Genomic DNA, 20612 nt, shown 5'->3' on the forward strand with positions numbered 1-20612 from the left:
ATCTGTCAGTTCTAAGAGTTCTTTTTTCACGAAACCAGCCTACATGGTTTGAAGGATTTACACCTACTGGTTTACAAAACGTGCATATCGTCAGCCTATCACTTCTGCGTGCTATTTGCAATGTGTTTGTATAATAAAAACTTGGATTTGAGATTTTTTTGTGATTTCTGTCTGTTATAGGGAAGATAGCTTCTTTTTGGCAGTGAGACTCAATCACTTACCCTACTTAAGGAAAATAGGTTTCTTTATGCTTGCCAACTATCTAAAATTTAAGACTGATTTAAGACTGGTTGTAGGACTGATTAGCTTTTATGGCAGTGTTCAATTATATTAGCTTGACTGTAACATCCTTGAATCCTCTGTAGTATTTAAACGTAGATGAAAATGATCGTTCCTCATCAGAAGGATATTGTAGTGATGTGTAGAACAATATAAGCTGAACAGTATGTGAAGGATTGGTATGGTGTGCTTGTCTTATAGCTCTGGAGGACATTGTTAAAATTTTACATAGTGAGAAATTAGTATTACAATGTCAGGCTGAGTGTTTGGATCCTAAAACTGAAGAATATGATTCAGTTTGCTACATCTTTTTTAGCAGAAAATTAGGGCTTGATTACCAGATATGCTCTGGATGAAACACAGCAGCACAGTTTAATGTTCACTGAGGCTGATGGAAATATAAGTTTTTGAGGTATACCCCATGTCTAGTTGGATTGATTACCTCTTGTATTTTAATGAATTATAAATTGTTTTTAAGTAGATTAATTTCTAAATTTTTAGAAGAAACAGGAACCCTTTAGGAGTATCTTGATTGTTGTTACTTTAAATTTTTATTTTTTAAAGATTTCTGTGCACAGAAATGGCATTAAAATAGTTAGGGATGTTTTCTGTTATGTTTTGTAGTTTACTTTTTTTTATCAAGTCCAGAAAAAAATCTCTTGAATTGCAATTGTAGCCACTCTGTAAGAACTTAAGGATTTCTACTTACAGAAGCAAAATATGTGTGAAAATTTTTAAATATACATGCAAGTATAGACACATTTGTTCAAAATTTCACATCCATTTATACTGATAAATTTGTTTACAATATAAAGCAGTTTATTAAAATAAAAAAATATTTAGTTACTGTAACTATCTTCTTTAATTGTTTACCAATACCTGTAAAGATTTGTTAACTAAAACTATATCTGGATTTTTTCCCTCCCTAAATGATGTGACTCTGGTATTTACAGATGTTTTTATTATGAACAAAACAGTCTTGGGAATTTTATGATAAGCTCTTCTCTGCTTGATTTATCACTCCAAGGAATGACTCTATAGTCTTCTTTCACAAACGTTAGGAAATCTGGCATCAAATTCTAAAAGTTTTGAGTTATTTACGACTAACTCCCCAACACTGCCCAGAATTTAAATCTCAAGAGGATGGACTTCATAATGAAATTCTATCATCTTATCATTGTTTTCCTTTGTTCTTTTAAGATTTAAAAACCTCTCCTAAAAGATGACTTTATTCTTATGTGAAATTCTAAAAGTCATGTAATTTTCTTATTTAATGGTCTGCCATCTCTCTAAATCACTAGTAACATATTTCTGTAATACATCAAGCCTTCATGGAGCAGCTGAATTTGCACAGCTGTAAAAGTTTCTGTTTGAAAACTTTCAAATCTTGATATATCCAGCTGTCAGATGTTTTAAGTCTTTTGTTCTTATTAGATTATAAAACTTTAAAAATGAACTTCAAGTATCCCAAATAGCAATTTACTCTCCAGAGAAATCTAGCATAGAACTAGTAAAAAGAATATGTACAACTGCCACTAAAATTCACATAGGTAAAAAGGAAGACCCACCAGGTTTTCTCATTATTTTTTCTGATTTTTTTTTTCCCAGACGCATTTCTTTGGCTAGTCCACGACAGATTTTCAAAGCTTCCAATATGACCCAGCGATGGCAACACCGAGAAATTTCGAACTTTGAATACCTGATGTTTCTAAACACTATAGCAGGTAACACAAATTACTATAATGACTCAGAAAAGGAGTTAATGGTGGCACAGTCTCAACAGACATGGGACACTACTAGATTTTGCCCTTTTAATAAATAACTTTTTCTATCTACAATTTTCTCCTGAGGAACAACTTCACAAAATCCTCCTAAATGTACTTTATTCATAATTATTTTTCTGTTTATGTAAGAATAGAGAGGCATGCAATTCATAATGCAGTACTGAACTGCACTTAAAATCTATCTCTAAAGTCAGAATATCTTGACTGTTGTGGGAGGACAGGATCTACATAGACTGTCTACTATTTACTATCTCAGAAATAGTAACTTCTTTATCCCTTAGTATTCTAAGTTTTAATATCCAAAAGTACTATCCTCCCTAAATACCGCTGATGCAACAAGTTCTCTGTAGGGCTGGAACCCTCTGGGAAATCTCAGCTGGGGAGCAGGATATTCCTGGAGCCAGTAAATACTACTGTTACAAGATGTGTGCTTGGTCTTGGAAAAGAGTGCCTGGATCACCAGCACTGCTCTGCCAGGACACGATTCATGCATTCCCAAGTCCTAATTCATAGCCCTGTATGGCTGTCCTAATCCCTCATTCTGTAAATGCTAAGCTATATTTCATTTAACCCATCTTACCCCATTAGCTTCTAACCATCTTGACTTCAGTTTAGTAAATGGAGGCTAATTGTTAGGTCTCATGACCTCTCTTTTATTTTCCAACATATTTTGTTCTCAGAGCAACTTACAAAATTTCTCAATTTTCAGCTTTTTTCTATGGTATTGACAGTGTTGAAAGGTCTGTTAATTCCCTTTCAGACTTGGCCCTTGCTAACATGATTGATATAACAAATGCCTCTGCTCGCACTAATTACATTTTATACAAATGGTCAGTTTTGCTAGTTTCTGTAATCAGTCATTAAGTCAGAGATGCCAGGATGCTGGCAGATTTTATAAAAGTAGGGGTAGATCTGCTTGCCTCCTTACTGCTGAAGTGGAATGAGGCAATAGGAGGACACTTTTTTGTGGCTCTAGTGAATGATCTTTTTCAGCTTTAATATATTATTGAAATAATAAAGTGAATTCTTACCTACTTGGTATTTGAGGAACAAAAAGATAACATTATGGAAAAAGGGAAAGTTTAGTTGCCCATGATGGGGAGTTAAAAGATTGTCATGATGGCTATCAGTCTGAAACAAATAAAGGTAGATATCACAGTGTCATGTAAGTAGCCTTAATCCTGAATAAGAGATAATGTGCAGCATAACCAACTGATTAGGGAAAGAAAGGATATGGGAAAGAAAATATAGGGAAAAATGACTATGCCATTTAAAAATTCTGCAAACCAGGATGGAAAAATACTGAATGGTGTAAGAAAACTGGAAAAAGAAAAACTTAGGTGAAGTTTTAGAAAATGTTGTCTGACAACCTGATAGATTGGGTTGTGAAATAATATTCCTGGCAAAGAAGTAAAAACCTGTCCTTTGAGACTTTTAAGACCAGGCTAGACAAAATCTGAGAACATCCTGATTGGAGGTGATGTGAGTGAATGAGCTTCTGCAACAATATCATAAAAAGAGACAGGATCCGTGTAAAAATTATGCATTTTAAAATTATAAACTAGGGTATGTGATGTATGTGTATGTATGGTATACGATTATTCTGATTGAATATTTTGGTTTTAGTGGAGGAAGGATATTATTTCCATCTTACAGATGCATGAAGGTGCACATGTAAACCGGAAACCAGAACAGATTTTCTGTTCTGGTAAACGTTGGCGTATCCATAGATGGTCAATGGTCAAGGAAGAATTCCCCTCAAAGTGAATTCTCTAGTTGAAATGGTTATTACTTACATAATTTCTCAATCTAAAATCCTGAGCAGCTTCATTTTGCTTTCACATATTGAATTTAATACAATATGTAAAAATATTGCTTTGATTTTTAGTGTCAGCAGAAGTCATTGCCTCTCCATTTTTTGAAGTGTTTCACCATAAAGAAACAGAAGACAAGATGACATAAATAAAGACAAATGCATAGAAAATGATGGATTTAACTGTTACTGTATGAGAAAGAGTTTACAATTAAAGTGAAATGGGCTGCAATGTTTTAAATTAAATACTAGCAATTCGTGAACTTCTTCATTATCCTTTTCAGTAAAGCAAAGTAAAATATTGAAATAATAAAAGATCTGAAATAAATTACAGTTCTTTCGAAGAGCTCATAAAGTTATATTGTTGTATCTTTAGAGCTTGGTATTTTAGTTAAATATAACTCTCTTAACTCACGGGGGTTTTTTTATTGTTGTTTGTCAGGTCGAACTTACAATGATTTAAATCAGTACCCTGTCTTCCCTTGGGTTATCACCAACTATGAATCAGAGGAGTTGGACCTTACACTTCCTAGCAACTTCAGGGATTTGTCAAAGGTATTTGTCATCAGATATACCTTTTTTTTCTCTCCAGTAATTGTCACAGTAGCTTTCAGTCTTGTTAATGTTTTCTGCTGTGTTTGATACATTAATGTTAAATGCACAACCATTAACAGTGTTTCATTTCTGTATGCATATACTGATAATAGGGATCAGATTGTGGAAAAATGAAGTATTGATGTATTCTTATTCCTTCTGATTGTATCAATTTAATAATTGCTATATTTAATTAATTGCTAATTTAATTGCTGTTGCTGAGAGAGGACGTTACTTAGGGACATCACCAAGTGGACATTACTTAGGTTGTATCTGTATCTATACTTAAGCTTCTCAATCATATGTTTGAAAACTGTGAACTTAATATAGGAAATAATTATTACAATATTAGATGTCAGTCATACTGTATTATGAGTAGAAGGGGTTTCATTAATATTATTTAAGCCTGTAACATGATATTCTTGGGAGCCTGTAATCTTTAACTGGTCATCAGCAGAGAATTGCCCCTATTGTTAGAGAATAGTGAATATTTATACATATATATATATTTAACATGCATTCTCCCTTACGTTCTGTTAAATGTTGTTGATCAGACAGTGTGTCTTGATCTCTGAAAATGGAACTGCTGTTCTGGATGAATGCCAGTCCTTCCCATATACACAATGAAGGTCTTTATGCCATACCTGTCTCAGATACAGCAGTTCAAGTTTTGGTTACTGTTTAGGCATTTCTAGCAGGATCAACTCTATGTAGTTTAAATGTTAAACTTTATCAGATGATGAATTCATGGCAAATATCTGAAAAACCTTGCTAATATTCAACTATGAAAATGTTTGAATGTCGTGTATATCGTGATATTTTCATTGTAGTACTGTTATCTTGGGGGTAATGCTTCAAAATAAGTGCTAATTATGTATCGTAGCATGTCTACGCTTTTGCACTGCTAAAGGTTTTAAAAATATTTAAAGATATTTCCTTTGACTTTTTACATGGTTTTAACAGTCTTTTAACAGTCTTTTACTTTATTTCTTTTCCTTATCCACGTCCAGAGATGCATCACAATTCAGTGCTCCCACTGAGTAAAGAAAAGGAAAACTTTGATTTTGGTCTGGCAGAAAGGATGTCAGGTCAATATTTTTACTTTCTTTGGTACCTAAGAAAATTAAAAATGAAGACTTTTTTTGTGGTGTTGTTTTTTTTTTTTTTTTTAACAAATTTTAAGTTAAGGTTAAGTATTATGAAGTGTCAAATATGAATAAACAGTTTTGTTAATATATTAGCTAGAAGTCCACAGTTAGCACAGATTTAAAGAACTGCAGTGTATAGGTTAAACCAACACTTTATTTAAGCAGCTTCTTATGGCATTGTTTTGAACATCAGTCACACAATGATAAACCAAAGCAACTGAAATGGATTGTGGTTAATATTACTGTCAGCCTGATGAATACTCCTGACAAATGCCAGGAGTGCACTGCCAGTCTGTTACCCTGCTTTGATTCGAGTGTTTACTTCTTAAGAGGTGACTATGGTCTGGAATGAGTATTACATATTATATTTATAGCTGCATATATTTTATTTATACAACAGACACAGTTTCCCACCAGAATGTGTCCCATTTTCTGCATTACTTATGTTGTTCAAAAGCACATTTTTTTCCTTTTCTTTATTCAGTGTAAGCAATAAATTGTGTTGTTTCTGTACTTCGATAAGGAAAAAAAAAGAAGTAAAAATACATGGAAAAAACTGAGATATCAAAGCATGATTTTTATACTCTGCAAAGTTTGTTACAAGATCTTGCTATATGCAAGTAGCTGTTGATAATTTTTCTTTCATAAGGCACAAAATTTCTGTATAATCATAAATTGACACTACTAGAAGAAAATTATGCCATTCTTAAATCTTTTGTCCTCACTATAGCTACATGTGTACATAATAATATTTTTATTCTCATTTTTATCATTTTCATGCAATATTTGCTAAACCATCATCAATTTTATAGTGGCTGTTACGTACATAATGACTTCTTTTCCAGTCAAGTGTACAAAAGCAACAAATAGCTCTCACCTTCAGTGAAGTGAGGTGTTTAATTGGTATGTGGGAGCCACTGATATCAAATACACTTTGACAGAATAGAAGTAATAGATTTTTTTTTTTTTTTTACTATGACAAATTAGACTAGTTTTATTGCTCTAATGTAAACTTCACTGTTGACTGTTGTTCAGCATGCCAGCCTGAATTCTGTTGCAGGGTGCCCATTTCAGGAGCACAAATTCACTGCACATATGACTTGTGCTGCATATTTTCCTGTGCGAGGAAATGGGGGGGGGGGGGGCATGAAATTTGCTTAGTTATCTCTTGTTACCCCTTGGCAAAGACATAGAAAGTAACAAATGTTTTGATGTGCACCTATTATACTTTTGCAAATTTTTTAAATAAATCTTTTTGTCTGGAGAGGCATTAAAACTTGTACAGGCATTCTGTGAACCAGGGTTTTTCATGTAGGAAATGAAAATTATGTTTTATTCAGCTCATGCTCCAACACAAAATCAATGCAGGTTACTACCAGTTAAAACTGATAAACTCACCAGAAGGACTCAGTGTCCTTCGAAGCATAAAGCATGTTCCAAAATTGGACGCTGAAAGAAAGTGAGAGGAACAGTGTGAGAACTAACAATAGTGGGTGCAGTGGTGATGACTTATTTTGGTAGACAAATACATCTGGAATTTAGGCACTGAAACCTATGATGCTTGACACGGCTGGGCTCAGCATCTGCCCTGGTTGCCTTGTCACTGGTATTTCAGGCAGTAAATTTGTCATCTGTACCTGTGACAAAAGATATCACTTAATTAAAAAACATTCCAAAGCCAGACAGGATAAGCTCGGAAGGAAGGTACAAATATTTTTCCTTTCAGGGCAGTTCATGTGAATTCCTGCTTATAAAAGGACAGTACAGGAAATAAAATATTTCAAACTTTGTATCAGAATCAGGGCAGTTAAGAAAAGGTCCAGTATATTTTCTAGAATTTTGGATAACCTCAAGAAACAGTGGTAGAGATAGCAAGACCAGCCCCCATATACAGTCAGCCTGAAGCAGTGATATCTGAAAAGGAGACACATCTTTCGTTATTCATTTGTTAGTCTGTTATGGATTTTGATATTTTTAGTATATATTTATCATATTTTTAGTATATATTTATCAGATTCTCTTCATTATCAGATAACAAGTTATCATGCTTTCTTTGTGAAATGCAACTTGCTTCTTCGAGGAGAGCGCCACTCCATCCTCTTAAATTGTATGCAGAATACAGAACAGTTGAGAGAAATTATTACAGAAACTGGTTTATCACCTTGCTGTAGATGTACATTTGATCTCCATACCTGTTTGTGCAAAGGGGTCAACAGATCTAGACATTTGACATAATGATGTTAAAAGATACTTTTAGGGGAAAGGAAGCATTCAAACAGGAAGCAATACTCTGAGCAGTGCCTTGATTTTTAGGGATGCATGTGTTGGTACCATTTAGGAAACCATAAAAGAGCAAAATGTAGCTGAGAGAACAAAGACCCTTTCTTCCCAATCTGTCCTCTTTGAATATGAAGAGAGAGAGCTAAAAAGGGATGAAGGGGGAAGGGAATAGTAATTGTGATTGGGGTCCTTGCTTGTGATATGAGAACTCAAAAGTCAAGTCCCCCTTTGAAGAAAGCTGTGCAAGAGTATGAAGTTCTCTTGTTCACATCCCAGGACAGTGCTATATAATTTTAGGACTATTTTGGGCTTTGTTTGGACCAGAAAATCTATTGTGGAATTAGAAATTGTACCAACTAAAGTGTTGAGTAGTCAATTATATTCTCAAGAAAAGTTTCAGTTTAATAACATAAGTTTTTCCTATTTCTAAATGGGGGGAAGTGATTTTGTGAGACTGATGCCAGTAACCCTCAGACAGATTCCGTCGGGGACTTCTGTGAATGATACAATTGGTAAATTATCCTTTCTGACAGCTGAGTCAATCTGTTGTATCATTTCCTTCAGCACGTTTGCCAAAATTAGGAGACAAAGCTGCAAATGGTCCCATGGGCCTGTGACTGATCTGCTGCAGTCGTCTGTTTTCTAGGTCCCAGGCTTGTTTGTGCAGCACCATGGTCAGGTACCCACCCAGAGCAAGTCTTCACCTCTGCCAGCCCAAGCTCGGGTGGTTCAGGACCCTGGACAAGGGCCTCCCTAGACAAATTCAGGCGGTTCTATTGAAAAGCAGGAACATAGCCACGGAGAAGACTTGTTTATTTAAATTAAATAGTTATTGGATTGTCGACCCCGACCTAGACATGATCCTTAGAGACACTAAACTGTTTGCTGCATCTGAAACAATTCTAGCTCTTTTGGATTTTAGTATCAATCTCTCCTTAATACCCACTTGTTTCACTTTCAAAGACAGATTTTTGTGCTGATATGTTGGTTTGAGCTTCATGCGGCATCTGTCTCAGGACCTTTTTCAGAATGAACATGTGCTTTCCATGCATGTTTAGCTGCCTGTTCCTCCACAACTCTTATAGAGACCCGCTGAGACTGAAACTTCACCCAAATACATCTCTGAGATTATTTATCAACACATACTTTCTGAAATCCTGCTTAGTCTAGGTAGAATTTTTAAAATATTCTGGGAATTTCCATTGCTCTATTACAGCGTCATAACCATCCTTTTACATCTTTGTCAATAGTTGGTTATTCTCTGTGTCAAACCATCTCCTCTTTTCCCACCAGAGGCTTATTTTTTGAAGTCACAAGAAGCACAGTCTTTGTACTTCAGATGCATATAGCAGTTTCTAGGATCACTTAATTCTTTTCAAGCAATCTTTTTTTTTTAAAAAAAAATTATGTCGGTATTAGAGCAAAATCCAAGTTTACAGGATCAATAGGAATCATTTTGGTAATGAGCCTAATAATATACTGCCTCAAGGAGAAGTATTGTTTGGAATGCAGAAATACTCAAAGACAAGAAAAACAATAACTCAGGATTAACAATGAATGTTCAAAATGCTATTCGTAGTTTGTATCTGATGTTATTGTCCATCCTGCTCTTGTTTCAATTTTAGGTGCCCTGAACATATGTCATCTTCTAATTGGAAATGAACTGAGGGAGGTTCATGACCTTTTAAATGATCACAAGAAACCATGGGGCACATGTCTGGTCATAAAATCTACTAGCAATCAAAATAAAGTAATTTCACACACATCTTGGGCCACAGACATTTTAAATGTGTGTTTTCTGTCTTCCTAATGTAAAGTGAATGTTATTCTCTTGATACAGTCTCTCTTCCTTTTTATATTCATACATTTGAACTCCAGCAGATTATGAGCTGCTACAGCACACATCTGTGTAATTCAGATTTCCGAACAACCATGATGGTGGCAAAGTTGAAAATTGCACTCATAGTGGAAATGAGGATGGGATTTATCTCACCTAACTGGAGCTGTCTAAAACTGAGTTGATCAAACTCCTAGGAGCAGGAAACCAGTTGGGGTCAAACGACAATCCAGGTATAAAAATAGTGCTCAGAGAAAATGAGAGCATGGTAAAATAATAATAATGATAGTCTTTGTTTAAGGAGGAGTTTAAGGTGGTTCTCAGGCTGTGGACTTACTTTAATGGACATATCAGATGATCTGTCTCAAACTCAAATATCAGCAGATGAAGGTGTGGATCAAATGAAGGAAATCAATGGAAAAAGATCACTAGGAGAAGATGGTATGATCCCAAAAGCTTGAGTTGAATAGTCTGAGATTAAGAAAAAATAATTTACATATAACATCCAGCCAATCACTTGAAACTGCCTCAGTATCAGAAAGACAAGGTTATTTTCCAATGGGGGTGGTCACTTGCGTTCCAGAGGTCTTCTCTGTACTTTATACTGTTAAGCAAATATGGTAATCTGAAAAAGATGAAAAGGGAGCTGATAAAACTTTCTGATAGTACTAATCTGTTGATGGTGTTGAAGATGATAGCTGACTAATCAGGAGACCTTATGAAATAGGTAATAAAATGATGGCTGAATTCACCTTAGGAGCGAAGCAATGCATGTGTGAAAAATTATACATTGGTGGGATCATAGCTGACTATTCAGGATCAATATAATCTCATTGTAATAGTTCTATGAAACAGTACAGATTACAGTAAAAAACTCTTTATACTTTCCCAAGTACATCTTTCTAGCCTGCTGCTGCTCTTTTTGTTGGGCTTGGTGCTTACACATGATACACAATAATGTATATTTTGTGTGCCCTGACAGGGTTTAATCTGCAGAAAATGCAAGTTTGTGTCAGCTTTTAGCTTGAGGTCCTGTGCTGTTAGTACAAGCCAAAAGGATTATGTTTTTAGGCCTGATTGTCTTATATAGATCTGGTGTTAGGTATAATGGCTGCTGTTTTCTGTGACAGTGGCTTGTATGATGTGTTGGCAGAGGAGCATGGACTGTGAAGGGAAGGCAAAGAGACTGTTTTCATCTCCCGCTATGATTCAAGTGCATGTGGCTTCTCACTAAATCATGTTTCTCAAAATCCATGAAATGATTTTTTTTTTTTTTTTAAATAAGTGAATGATGATGCAGAGATCTCTTTGACTTGACAGATTATGTCATGGATAGTATATGCAAATGGTTGCTTTTGGCTGGCAAGGTTATTTTCTAAGTAAAGGCAAATGCAATGCCATACCCTCCTCAGCGCTTGCAAGCAGCTTGATTTCTCTTCATGATACTCAGGGACATGCAACTTCCTTTCTCCCTGACCTTTTGGAAGTGTACAACACATAACAGCTCTCTTCAGTTTGCCTTCCCAGTAGTATTAAGGTGTGGTAATACCTGAAATACACAGTGTGTGACACACTCAGTTGTGCTGAACAATTAATTAAACCTTATGTAAAAGTGTATGTGTGCTTAATTAGTTTGCAAGTTTGCAGTTCAGCAGTGCATTGTTTTGGAATCTGCTGCAAATGGTTGTAATAGCATTTGATACTATTGTTAGGAATATGAAGGCATGGAGACTTTTCCTTTAAATTCCAATTCTTCCAAGATTTTAGGTGACCTGAGGTGTATCCTATCACTAATGTATTGCTAAAACATTGCAAATATTGCTAAACATAGTTTTTCTTCCTTTTTTATGCTTAAGATTAGTTTATGATCCATTTTTGAACTGTGGACTTTGGGAATCTCCCGTGTTTTGCACCAAAACATATTATTTATATTGACATGTTCAGACTTTCTAGTTATTAGACCACCTTTAGATCAGTTTTTCCTGACTGTTCTTGTTGTCTCAAAGGAATGTGTGAGCTCTTAAAAAATCTTAACAATAAACCATATGTACAAATACTTTTAATTTAATTTGCATGCAACAAAATGTCTGCTTTTATTCCAGCCCTTTATTGAATTCTCAGTTTCCCTAGAAAAGAAAATTGAGCTTTAAAAATTTTTTTATAACATAATGTGACCTAGTAAATTTCATGACATGATTTCTGGTAAATAGGGTTTTTTCAAAGAAAGCTTGTAGGGACTGACAACTATTTTAAAAAGCATGTTTACTTAAAAAAGCTCAGTGGTTTTAGTATGTATAGATTATATTAAATTTATTTTAGAAAACATTGAGATAAAAGGATTATGGAATTACATCCCATATGCAGTGCATCAGGAAATGCCCAGGGATCCTACATTTGATAAAAATGCTGATCAGAGTCAGCTGGTTATACTTGTCGCTTAGTTAAAGGAGCCGCTGGGAAATAGTTGTCTGTACCCTAAGCTGTGCATGCAAGTATTACATGAGGTGGCTGGTAGCCATTTATCTGTGTTTCTTCACTAGTGTAAATCACAGAATCACAGAATCACGGAATCGTATAGGTTGGAAAAGACCTTTAACATCATCGAGTCCAACTGTAAACCTAACACTACCAAGACCACCACTACACCATGTCCCTAAGCACCTCATCCAAACGTCTTTTAAATACCTCCAGGGATGGTGACTCAACCACTTCCCTGGGCAGCCTGTTCCAATGCTTGATAACCCTTTCAGTGAAGTAAAATTTCCTAATATCCAATCCCTGGCTCAACTAGAGGCCATTTCCTCTTGTCCTATCACTTGTTACCTGGGAGAAGAGACCGACCCCCACCTCTCTACAACCTCCTTTCATGTAGTTGTAGAGGGCAATAACATCTCCCCTCAGCCTCCTTTTCTCTAAGCTAAACAACCCCAGTTCCCTCAGCCGCTCCTCATCAGACTTGTGCTCCAGACCCTTCACCAGCTTTGTTGCCCTTCTCTGGACACGCTCCAGCACCTCAATGTCTCTCTTGTAGTGAGGTGCCTGAAACTGAACACAGTATTCGAGGTGCGGCCTCACCAGTGCTGAGTACAGGGGGACAATCACTTCCCTAGTCCTGCTGGCCACACTATTTTTGATACAAGCCAGGATGCCATTGGCTTTCTTGGCCACCTGGGCACACTGCTGGCTCATATTCAGGCAGCTGTCAACCAACACCCCCAGGTCCTTTTCTGCCTGGCAGCTTTCCAGCCACTCTTCCCCAAGCCTGTAGCGTTGCATGGGGTTGCTGTGGCCCAAGTGCAGGACCTTGCACTTAGCCTTGTTGAACCTCATACAATTGGCCTCAGCCCATTGATCCAGCCTGTCCAGATCCCTCTGCAGAGCCTTCCTACCCTCAAGCAGATCAACACTCCCGCACAGCTTGGTGTCATCTGCAAACTTACTGAGGGTGCACTCGATCCCTTCATCCAGATCATTGATAAAGATATTAAACAGGACTGGCCCCAACACAGAGCCCTGGGGAACACCGCTTGTGGCCGGCCACCAACTGGAGTAAACTCCATTCACCACCACTCTTTGGGCCCAGCCATCCAGCCAGTTCTTTACCCAGTGAAGAGTACACCCGTCCAAGCCATGAGCAGACAGTTTCTCCAGGACAATGCTGTGGGAAACCGTGTCAAAGGCTTTGCTGAAGTCTAGATAGACAACATCCACAGCCTTTCCCTCATCTACTAGGCAGGTCACCTTGTCATAGAAGGAGATCAGGTTGGTCAAGCAGGACCTGCCTTTCCTGAACCCATGCTGGCTGGGCTTGATCCCTTGGTTATCCTCTGCATGCTGGGTGATGGCACTCAGGATGATCTGCTCCATCAGCTTCCCCAGTACCGAGGTCAGGCTGACAGGCATGTAGTTGCCTGGGTCCTCCTTCCGGCCCTTCTTGAAGATGGGTGTCACATTTGCTAATCTCCAGTCAGCTGGGACCTCCCCAGTTAGCCAGGACTGCTGGTAAATGATGGAAAGGGGCTTGGTGAGCACATCTGACAGTTCCTTCAGTACACTCGGGTGGATCTCATCAGGCCCCATAGACTTGTGAATGTCTAAGTGGTGCAGCAGGTCACTAACCATTTCCCCCTGGATTATGTGGGTTCCATTCTGGTCCCCGTCCCTATCTTCCAACTCCGGGGGCTGGGTACCCAGAGAACAATTGGCCCTGCTATTAAAGACTGAGGCAAAGAAGGCATTAAGCACCTCAGCCTTTTCCTCATCCTTGGTCATTGTGTTCCCTCCCCCGTCTACTAGGGGCTGGAGATTCTCCTTAGCTCTCCTTTTGCTGCTAATGTATTTGAAGAAGTATTTTTTGTTGTCTTTTACAGCAGCAGCCAGATTGAGCTCTAGCTCAGCTTTGGCCCTTCTAATTTTCTCCCTGCACAGCCTTGCTACACCTTTGTAGTCCTCCTGAGTTGCCTGCCCCTTCTTCCAGAGGTCATAGACTCTCCTCTTTTTCCTGAGTTCGAGCCAGAGCTCTCTAGTCAGCCAGGCCAGTCTTCTTTCCCGCCGGCTCATCTTTCGGCACGTGGGGACAGCCTGCTCTTGTGCCTTTAGGACTTCCTCCTTAAAGAATGTCCAGCCTTCCTGGACTCCTTTGCCCATTAGGGCTGCCTTCCAGGGGATTCTGTCGACCAGGCCCCTAAACAGGCCGAAGTCTGCCCTCCGGAAGTCTAAGGTGGCAGTTCTGCTGACCCCCCTCGCTGCTTCTCCACGTATCAAAAACTCTATCATTTCGTAATCACTCTGCCCAAGACGGCCTCCAACCATCACATGGCTCACAAGTCCTTCTCTGTTGGTGAACAAGAGGTCCAGCGGGGCACCTTCCCTAGTTGGCTCACTCACCAGCTGTGTCTGGAAGTTATCTGCTGCACACTCCAGGAACCTCCTAGACTGTTTCCTCTCTGCTGTATTGTATTTCCAGCAGACATCCGGTAGGTTGAAGTCCCCCACAAGAACAAGGGCTAGCGATCATGAGGCTTCTCCCAGCTGCTTATAGAATAGTTCGTCAGTCTCCTCATCCTGGTTGGGTGGTCTGTAACAGACTCCCACCACACTATCTGCCTTGTTGGCCTTCCCCCTGATTCTCGCCCATAGACACTCCACCCTATCATCACCATCATCAAGCTCTAAACTATCCAGACACTCCCTAATGTATAGGGCTACCCCACCACCTCTCCTGCCTTGCCTATCCCTCCTGAAGAGTTTATAGTCATCCATCGCCGCGCTCCAGTTGTGCGAGTCATCCCACCACGTTTCCGTGATGACAACCATATCACAGTTTTCCTGGTGTACAATGGCTTCCAGCTCCTCCTGCTTGTTGCCCATGCTGCGTGCATTGGTGTAGAGGCACTTCATCTGGGCTGTCGTCCGTGTTTCCTTCATAGAAGAACACCCCTTGTGTGTTTGAGGCGTTTCACTGGCATTTCCCTCTTGGCTCCTATTGCCTCAGTATCCCCTAGCTCAACTCTGTACAACTTTGGCTGTGCCCCAGCGTACCCCACACATCTCAGAGACACAGGCCGAGTGCCCTCGCTGGCACCTGCTCCCTCTAACCGTGGCACGTCGTCCCTCAGCTTCCCTCGGGCAAGCCTGATATTATCCCCCTCCCGCTTCGAGTCTAGTTTAAAGCTCTGTCGATGAGCCCTGCAAGCTCCTGAGCAAAGATTCTCTTTCCCCTTTGAGAAAGATGAATCCCATCAGACACCAGCAAAGCCGGTGCTGTGTAGGCCATCCCGTTTTAAAAAAAAACAAATCTCTGGTGATGACACCAGCCACGGAGCCATGAGTTGATAGATTGGGTGCCTCTGTTCCTTCTAGTGTTGCTGCCCACAACTGGAAGGAGAGAGGAGAAAATAACCTGTACTCCAGAGTCCCCTACTAGCCGTCCCAAGGCCCTGAAGTCTCTTTTGATTGCCCTAGGACTTCGTGTTACAGCTTCGTCACCCCCCACATGGAAGAGCAGTAGGGGGTAATAGTCCGAGGGCCGTACCAGGCTAGGGAGTATCCTCGTGACATCCTTCACCCGGGCCCCAGGGAGGCAGCAGACTTCCCTAAGAGGAGGGTCCGCCCGGCATATCGGACCCTCTGTTCCCCTCAGAAGGGAGTCACCTACAACTATAACCCGTCTTCTCTTCCCTGTGGAGGTGGTGTCAATACAAGAGGTATGTTCTTCTGACCTGGGCGACACCTCTGGTGTAGATAGACTGTTGTCCCCATCCTCCATTGACTGGCCTTCCACCTCCAGGGCCTCATACCTGTTGTACAGAGGCACCTGGGGAGGCGAGGTGGGCAGGGAGGGCCTTCGCCTGCCGCCACGAGCGTGGACTCGCCTCCATTCACTCTCCTCCTTTGAGCTGCTGCCTTCAGCCCGGTGGGGGGGGGACAGAGGATCCCCTTGATCGTGGGTTCTTACTGGTGGCTGCTGCTGCTCCTGTTCCTGTCTTGGGGGGCAGAGCATTGCACCACCAGTCGACCTCTTTCTCAGTCTCCCTGATGCTCCTTAACCTTTCTACCTCTTCCCATAGCCCTGCCACCATGCAGAGCAAGTCATCCACCTGGTCACACCTCACACAGCTGTCCACACAGCTGCCATGTGTGAACAGCAAGAGGCCCAGGCACTCCCTGCAGCCTGAGACCTGGGTGGCCGCATGTTTTCGTGGGAGCTCCGTCTGGGTAGGCACATGCATTCTGGGGAGCACAGAGGGCATTGCTTTCTGGCGGGCGAAGGCCATAGCTGAGTTTCTTCTGGAAGGATGGGGACTACCGAATGAACTCACTTTTCACAGTTCCTCTTGAGCTAATAGGTGCCTTCGCCTTCCCTACACGCCCTGACTGCGCGAACTGCCGCGCAAACTGCCGCACCACGCCCTTCCGATGCGCCACGCCCTGTTTGCCTGTCCTGTTTGCCACGCTCCTGGTCACTCGCGCTCCCTGGGAGATGCTCTCGTACGGGAAGGGAATTGCTGCCGTCACTCTTGTGCCTGCCCACACTGAGTCAGAGCCGGGCTGTCGTCAGGAGCTCCCTCCTTCCTGCTCAGGGGCCGGGGCGTAAATAAAAAGATATATCTAAGCAAAGAAATCATTTGCATGTAAAGGTGACTGCAAGTTTGTTGTACTGGAGTGCTCTTGACTGGCTTTTATTTTATCATGTGCACCAGCCCATATATGTGGGAAGATGCCGAGTCACTTAATATGAAGTCGTAAGACAGGAGCCAGTCCAGAAGCTCCTCTAGCTCAATATCTTGCCTCTATGAACAGCCAGTAGCAGGAGCCTAGTGAAAAAAGAAAAGAAAGAGGGCATGTAAAGTATCATCCTTCCCTTCAGATAACCTCCCAGGTTTGGCAACCAGAAGTTTAACTACTTTGTGAACTGGATAAATAATCTAGACAGTCATGTTTAGTGGCCACTGGTAGACTGGTGGTCTAGTTGTCTTTTCTGCATTGCTCCCTGAAGCAATGAATCTAGCAACTTAATTATATGAGAAGGTATCATTTTCTTTGCTTTGTAACTAGGGTAATTACAGTGGGTTTTTTTGTTCATTCTCTGTGGACCATATGAAGTCTTGCTTACTTGCAACTCGTATCTATTCTTGAAAATCATTTTAGTTTTAGGTTGACATAAAAAGAACAGGAAGTATTCTTCAGAACTTGCTTTACATTACTGTCCCATTTGTTTCCCTTCTCCCTAAAATTTTCAAGTATCATAATTATTTGAAATACCTATATTTAGAATAATGGATTAGAATTATAACTACGAGCATAACAACCTGCCAATTCTAAAGGGGAAGAAGCTTAACTAGATGGAACATTAGCAAATATCCAGAGGATATCTACTCAACAAATTCACCAGAGATGAGCGTTGACTTTAGTGATTGGAAAAGAAGGCAGCACAGCTATATGATTTTTTCTGATTTCATGTCTTGATGTCAAAATCGGTCGAGTACACTCACTAATATTAATAATTATTGCACAGTTTCAACATTGTGTATACAAAAAGTGTTTGACCATATGATTCCTTATTTCACTAAGAAACCACATGAAATTGAAGTAGCTGCTTGTGTTGAAGTTCTCAAGGAGAATCTCCCTCCTTTACTGGGTGCGGGGCGGGAACATTGCCGCCAAGGATGAGGAAAAGGCCGAGGTGCTTAATGCCTTCTTTGCTTTAGTCTTTAATAGTCAGACCAGTTATTCCCAGGTACCCAGCCCCCTGAGCTGGAAGACAGGGACGGAGAGCAGAATAAAACCCCCATAATCCAGGAGGAAGCAGTTAACAACCTGCTATGCCACCTGGACACCCACAAGTCTATGGGGCCAGATGGGATTCACCTGAGAGTACTGAGGGAGCTAGTGAAGGAGCTTGCCAAGCCTCTCTCCATCATTTATCAGCAGTCCTGGTTAACAGGGGAGGTCCCAGAAAACTGGAGACTTGCCAGTGTGACGCCCATCTACAAGAAGGGCTGGAAGGAGGATCCGGGAAACTACAGGCCTGTCAGCCTGACCTTGGTACCAGGAAAATTATGGAGCGGTTCATCTTGAGCGCGCTCAACAGATATGTGCAGGCCAACCAGGGGATCAGGCCCAGCCAGCATGGGTTCAGGAAAGGCAGGTCCTGCTTGACCAACCTGATCTCCTTCTACAACCAGGCGACCTGCCTAGTGGATGAGGGAAAAGCTGTACATGTTATCTACCTGGACTTTAGTAAAGCCTTTGACACTGTCTGCCACAGCATTCTCCTAGAGAAGCTGGAGGCTCATGGCTTAGGCGGGTGTACTCTTCGCTGGGTAAAAATCTGGCTGGATGGCCAAGCCCAGAGAGTTGTGGTGAATGGAGTTTACTCCAGTTGGTGGCCGGTCACAAGTGGTGTTCCCCAAGCCTCAGTTTTGGGGCCAGTCTTGTTTGGTATCTTTATCAATGATTTGGATGAGGGGATTGAGTTTGCCCTCAGTAAGTTTGGAGATGACACCAAGCTGGGTGGCAGTGCCGATCTGCCTGATGGTAGGAAGGCTCTGCAGAGGGATGTGGACAGGCTGGATCGATGGGCCGAGGCCAATTCTATGAGGTTCAACAAGGCTAAGTGCTGGGTGCTGCACTTGGGTCACACAACCCCATGCAACGCTACAGGCTTGGGGAAGAGTGGCTGGAAAGCTGCCAGGCAGAAAAGGACCTGGGGGTGCTGGTTGACAGTCAGCTGAACATGAGCTGGCAGTGTGCCCAGGTGGCCAAGAAGGCCAATGGCATCCTGGCTTGTATCAAAAATAGTGTGGCCAGCAGGACTAGGGAAGTGATTGTCCCTCTGTCCTCAGCACTGGTGAGGCCGCACCTCGAATACTGTGTTCAGTTTTGGGCCCCTTAGTACAAGAAGGACATTGAGGTGCTGGAGCATGTCCAGAGAATGGCAACGAAGCTGTTGAAGGGTCTGGAGAACAAGTCCTATGAGGAGTGGCTGAGGGAACTGGGGTTGTTTAGTCTGGAAAAGCGGAGGCTGAGGGGAGACGTTATCGCTCTCTACAACTACGTGAAAGGAGGTTGTAGAGAGGTGGGGGTCGGTCTCTTCTCCCAGGTAACAAGCAATAGGATGAGAGGAAATGGCCTCAAGTTGCACCAGGAGAGGTTTAGATTGGATATTAGGAAAAATGTCTTCACTGAAAGGGTTATCAAGCATTGGAACAGGCTGCCCAGGGAAGTGGTTGAGTCACCATCCCTGAAGGAGTTCCAAAAACGTTTAGACGTGGCACTTTGGGACATGGTTTAGTAGGCATGGAGGTGTTGGGTTGACAGTTGGACTGGATGATCTTAGAGGTCTTTTCCAACCTAAATGATTCTATGATTCTATGATTCTCAAAAACTGAGTGTTGCAAGTGACTAAAATATCATTTACAATTAATAGGAAATCAGTTTGGAATTGGAGCAGAGATTACTCTGTGTCATCTCAGTGCTCACTGGGGAAGAATACAACAGTTCTGTCAAGTTGTGTCCCTTTGGCTTTAGCTAAATTTTTGCATCCGGATTCGTAGTTCCCCCCTCCTAGCCTAGGCTTTGATGTAGGATTTGGGCATCTGCTGTGAAACCAGTGCTTTTGGGAATGAATTAGTAAAGATTGTTTTTCTCTTTGGTACATTGTTTCCATTTTTCAAATCTTTCCTGGAGCAGCTCAAGGACCAGTTTCGTTGATCAGTGAGGGCAGTTCAAAGAGTTCAGCAGATAATTGTGTTTGTTGTTTTCTTTGGGATACAGTTCTTTAATTAATTTGAGTTAGATATGGATTAAAGGTAAGATGCCCTCTAAAGAAGATGGGGGAGTTGCAGGACCTAATTTTTAAGAAAGCAGTACACAGTTGTTTGAGGGGAAGAATGGTGAATTCTAGCAGTGAGTGAGAATAGGTTTAGAGGGGGGGTATGGCATTTTGTGGCTGTTCTCAAACACCAGAATGACAGATGAAAGAGTAGTGATCTACATTATATGAATTTATTCCCAGATATTTCCCAGTTGAGCTAAGTTAATAAAGTTTGGGTATAATTAAACCCTTGCATCTTGTCTTTATATCTCTGTCTGGGAAAAAGAAGTTTTACTCAGATGATCAGGAAGTCCCACTGACAATATTATAAGCATTGGCTAGTTCTGGGAGTTAATTATGTGTTGGTAATACATAAAGTAACTAAACAAGGAATCCTCTAAAAATGCAGTCGTGCTTAGATTGCGGCAGAGGATACAGCACTCGGCATATTTACGACAGTGAGAAGACTAACACTGGAACACTGAACACATTTCAGATATTTGTATATTAGAATACATTGATAAGTGGGCAGGCTGCAGAGAAGTCTTGAGGCTGGAAG

The 20612-nt window shown here is 40.8% G+C and overlaps 1 protein-coding gene across 6 annotated transcripts in view; it reads left to right on the forward strand.

The window, feature by feature from the left end:
- LRBA (LPS responsive beige-like anchor protein) overlaps window positions 1-20612 on the forward strand; it is a 433706-nt gene that overhangs the window by 286633 nt on the left and 126461 nt on the right. For all 6 annotated transcript variants that reach the window (XR_012042586.1, XM_072861998.1, XM_072861994.1 and 3 more), the window contains exons 43-44: window positions 1888-2003; window positions 4319-4431. Coding sequence is in view for 5 of the 6 variants with exons in the window: in XM_072861998.1 (XP_072718099.1) it covers window positions 1888-2003; window positions 4319-4431 (229 nt within the window). In the remaining variant the exon portion in view is untranslated. The remainder of the gene's footprint in view (window positions 1-1887; window positions 2004-4318; window positions 4432-20612) is intronic.

The sequence above is a fragment of the Ciconia boyciana genome, chromosome 5, assembly GCF_034638445.1.
Source record: "Ciconia boyciana chromosome 5, ASM3463844v1, whole genome shotgun sequence".
NCBI lineage: Eukaryota > Metazoa > Chordata > Aves > Ciconiiformes > Ciconiidae > Ciconia > Ciconia boyciana.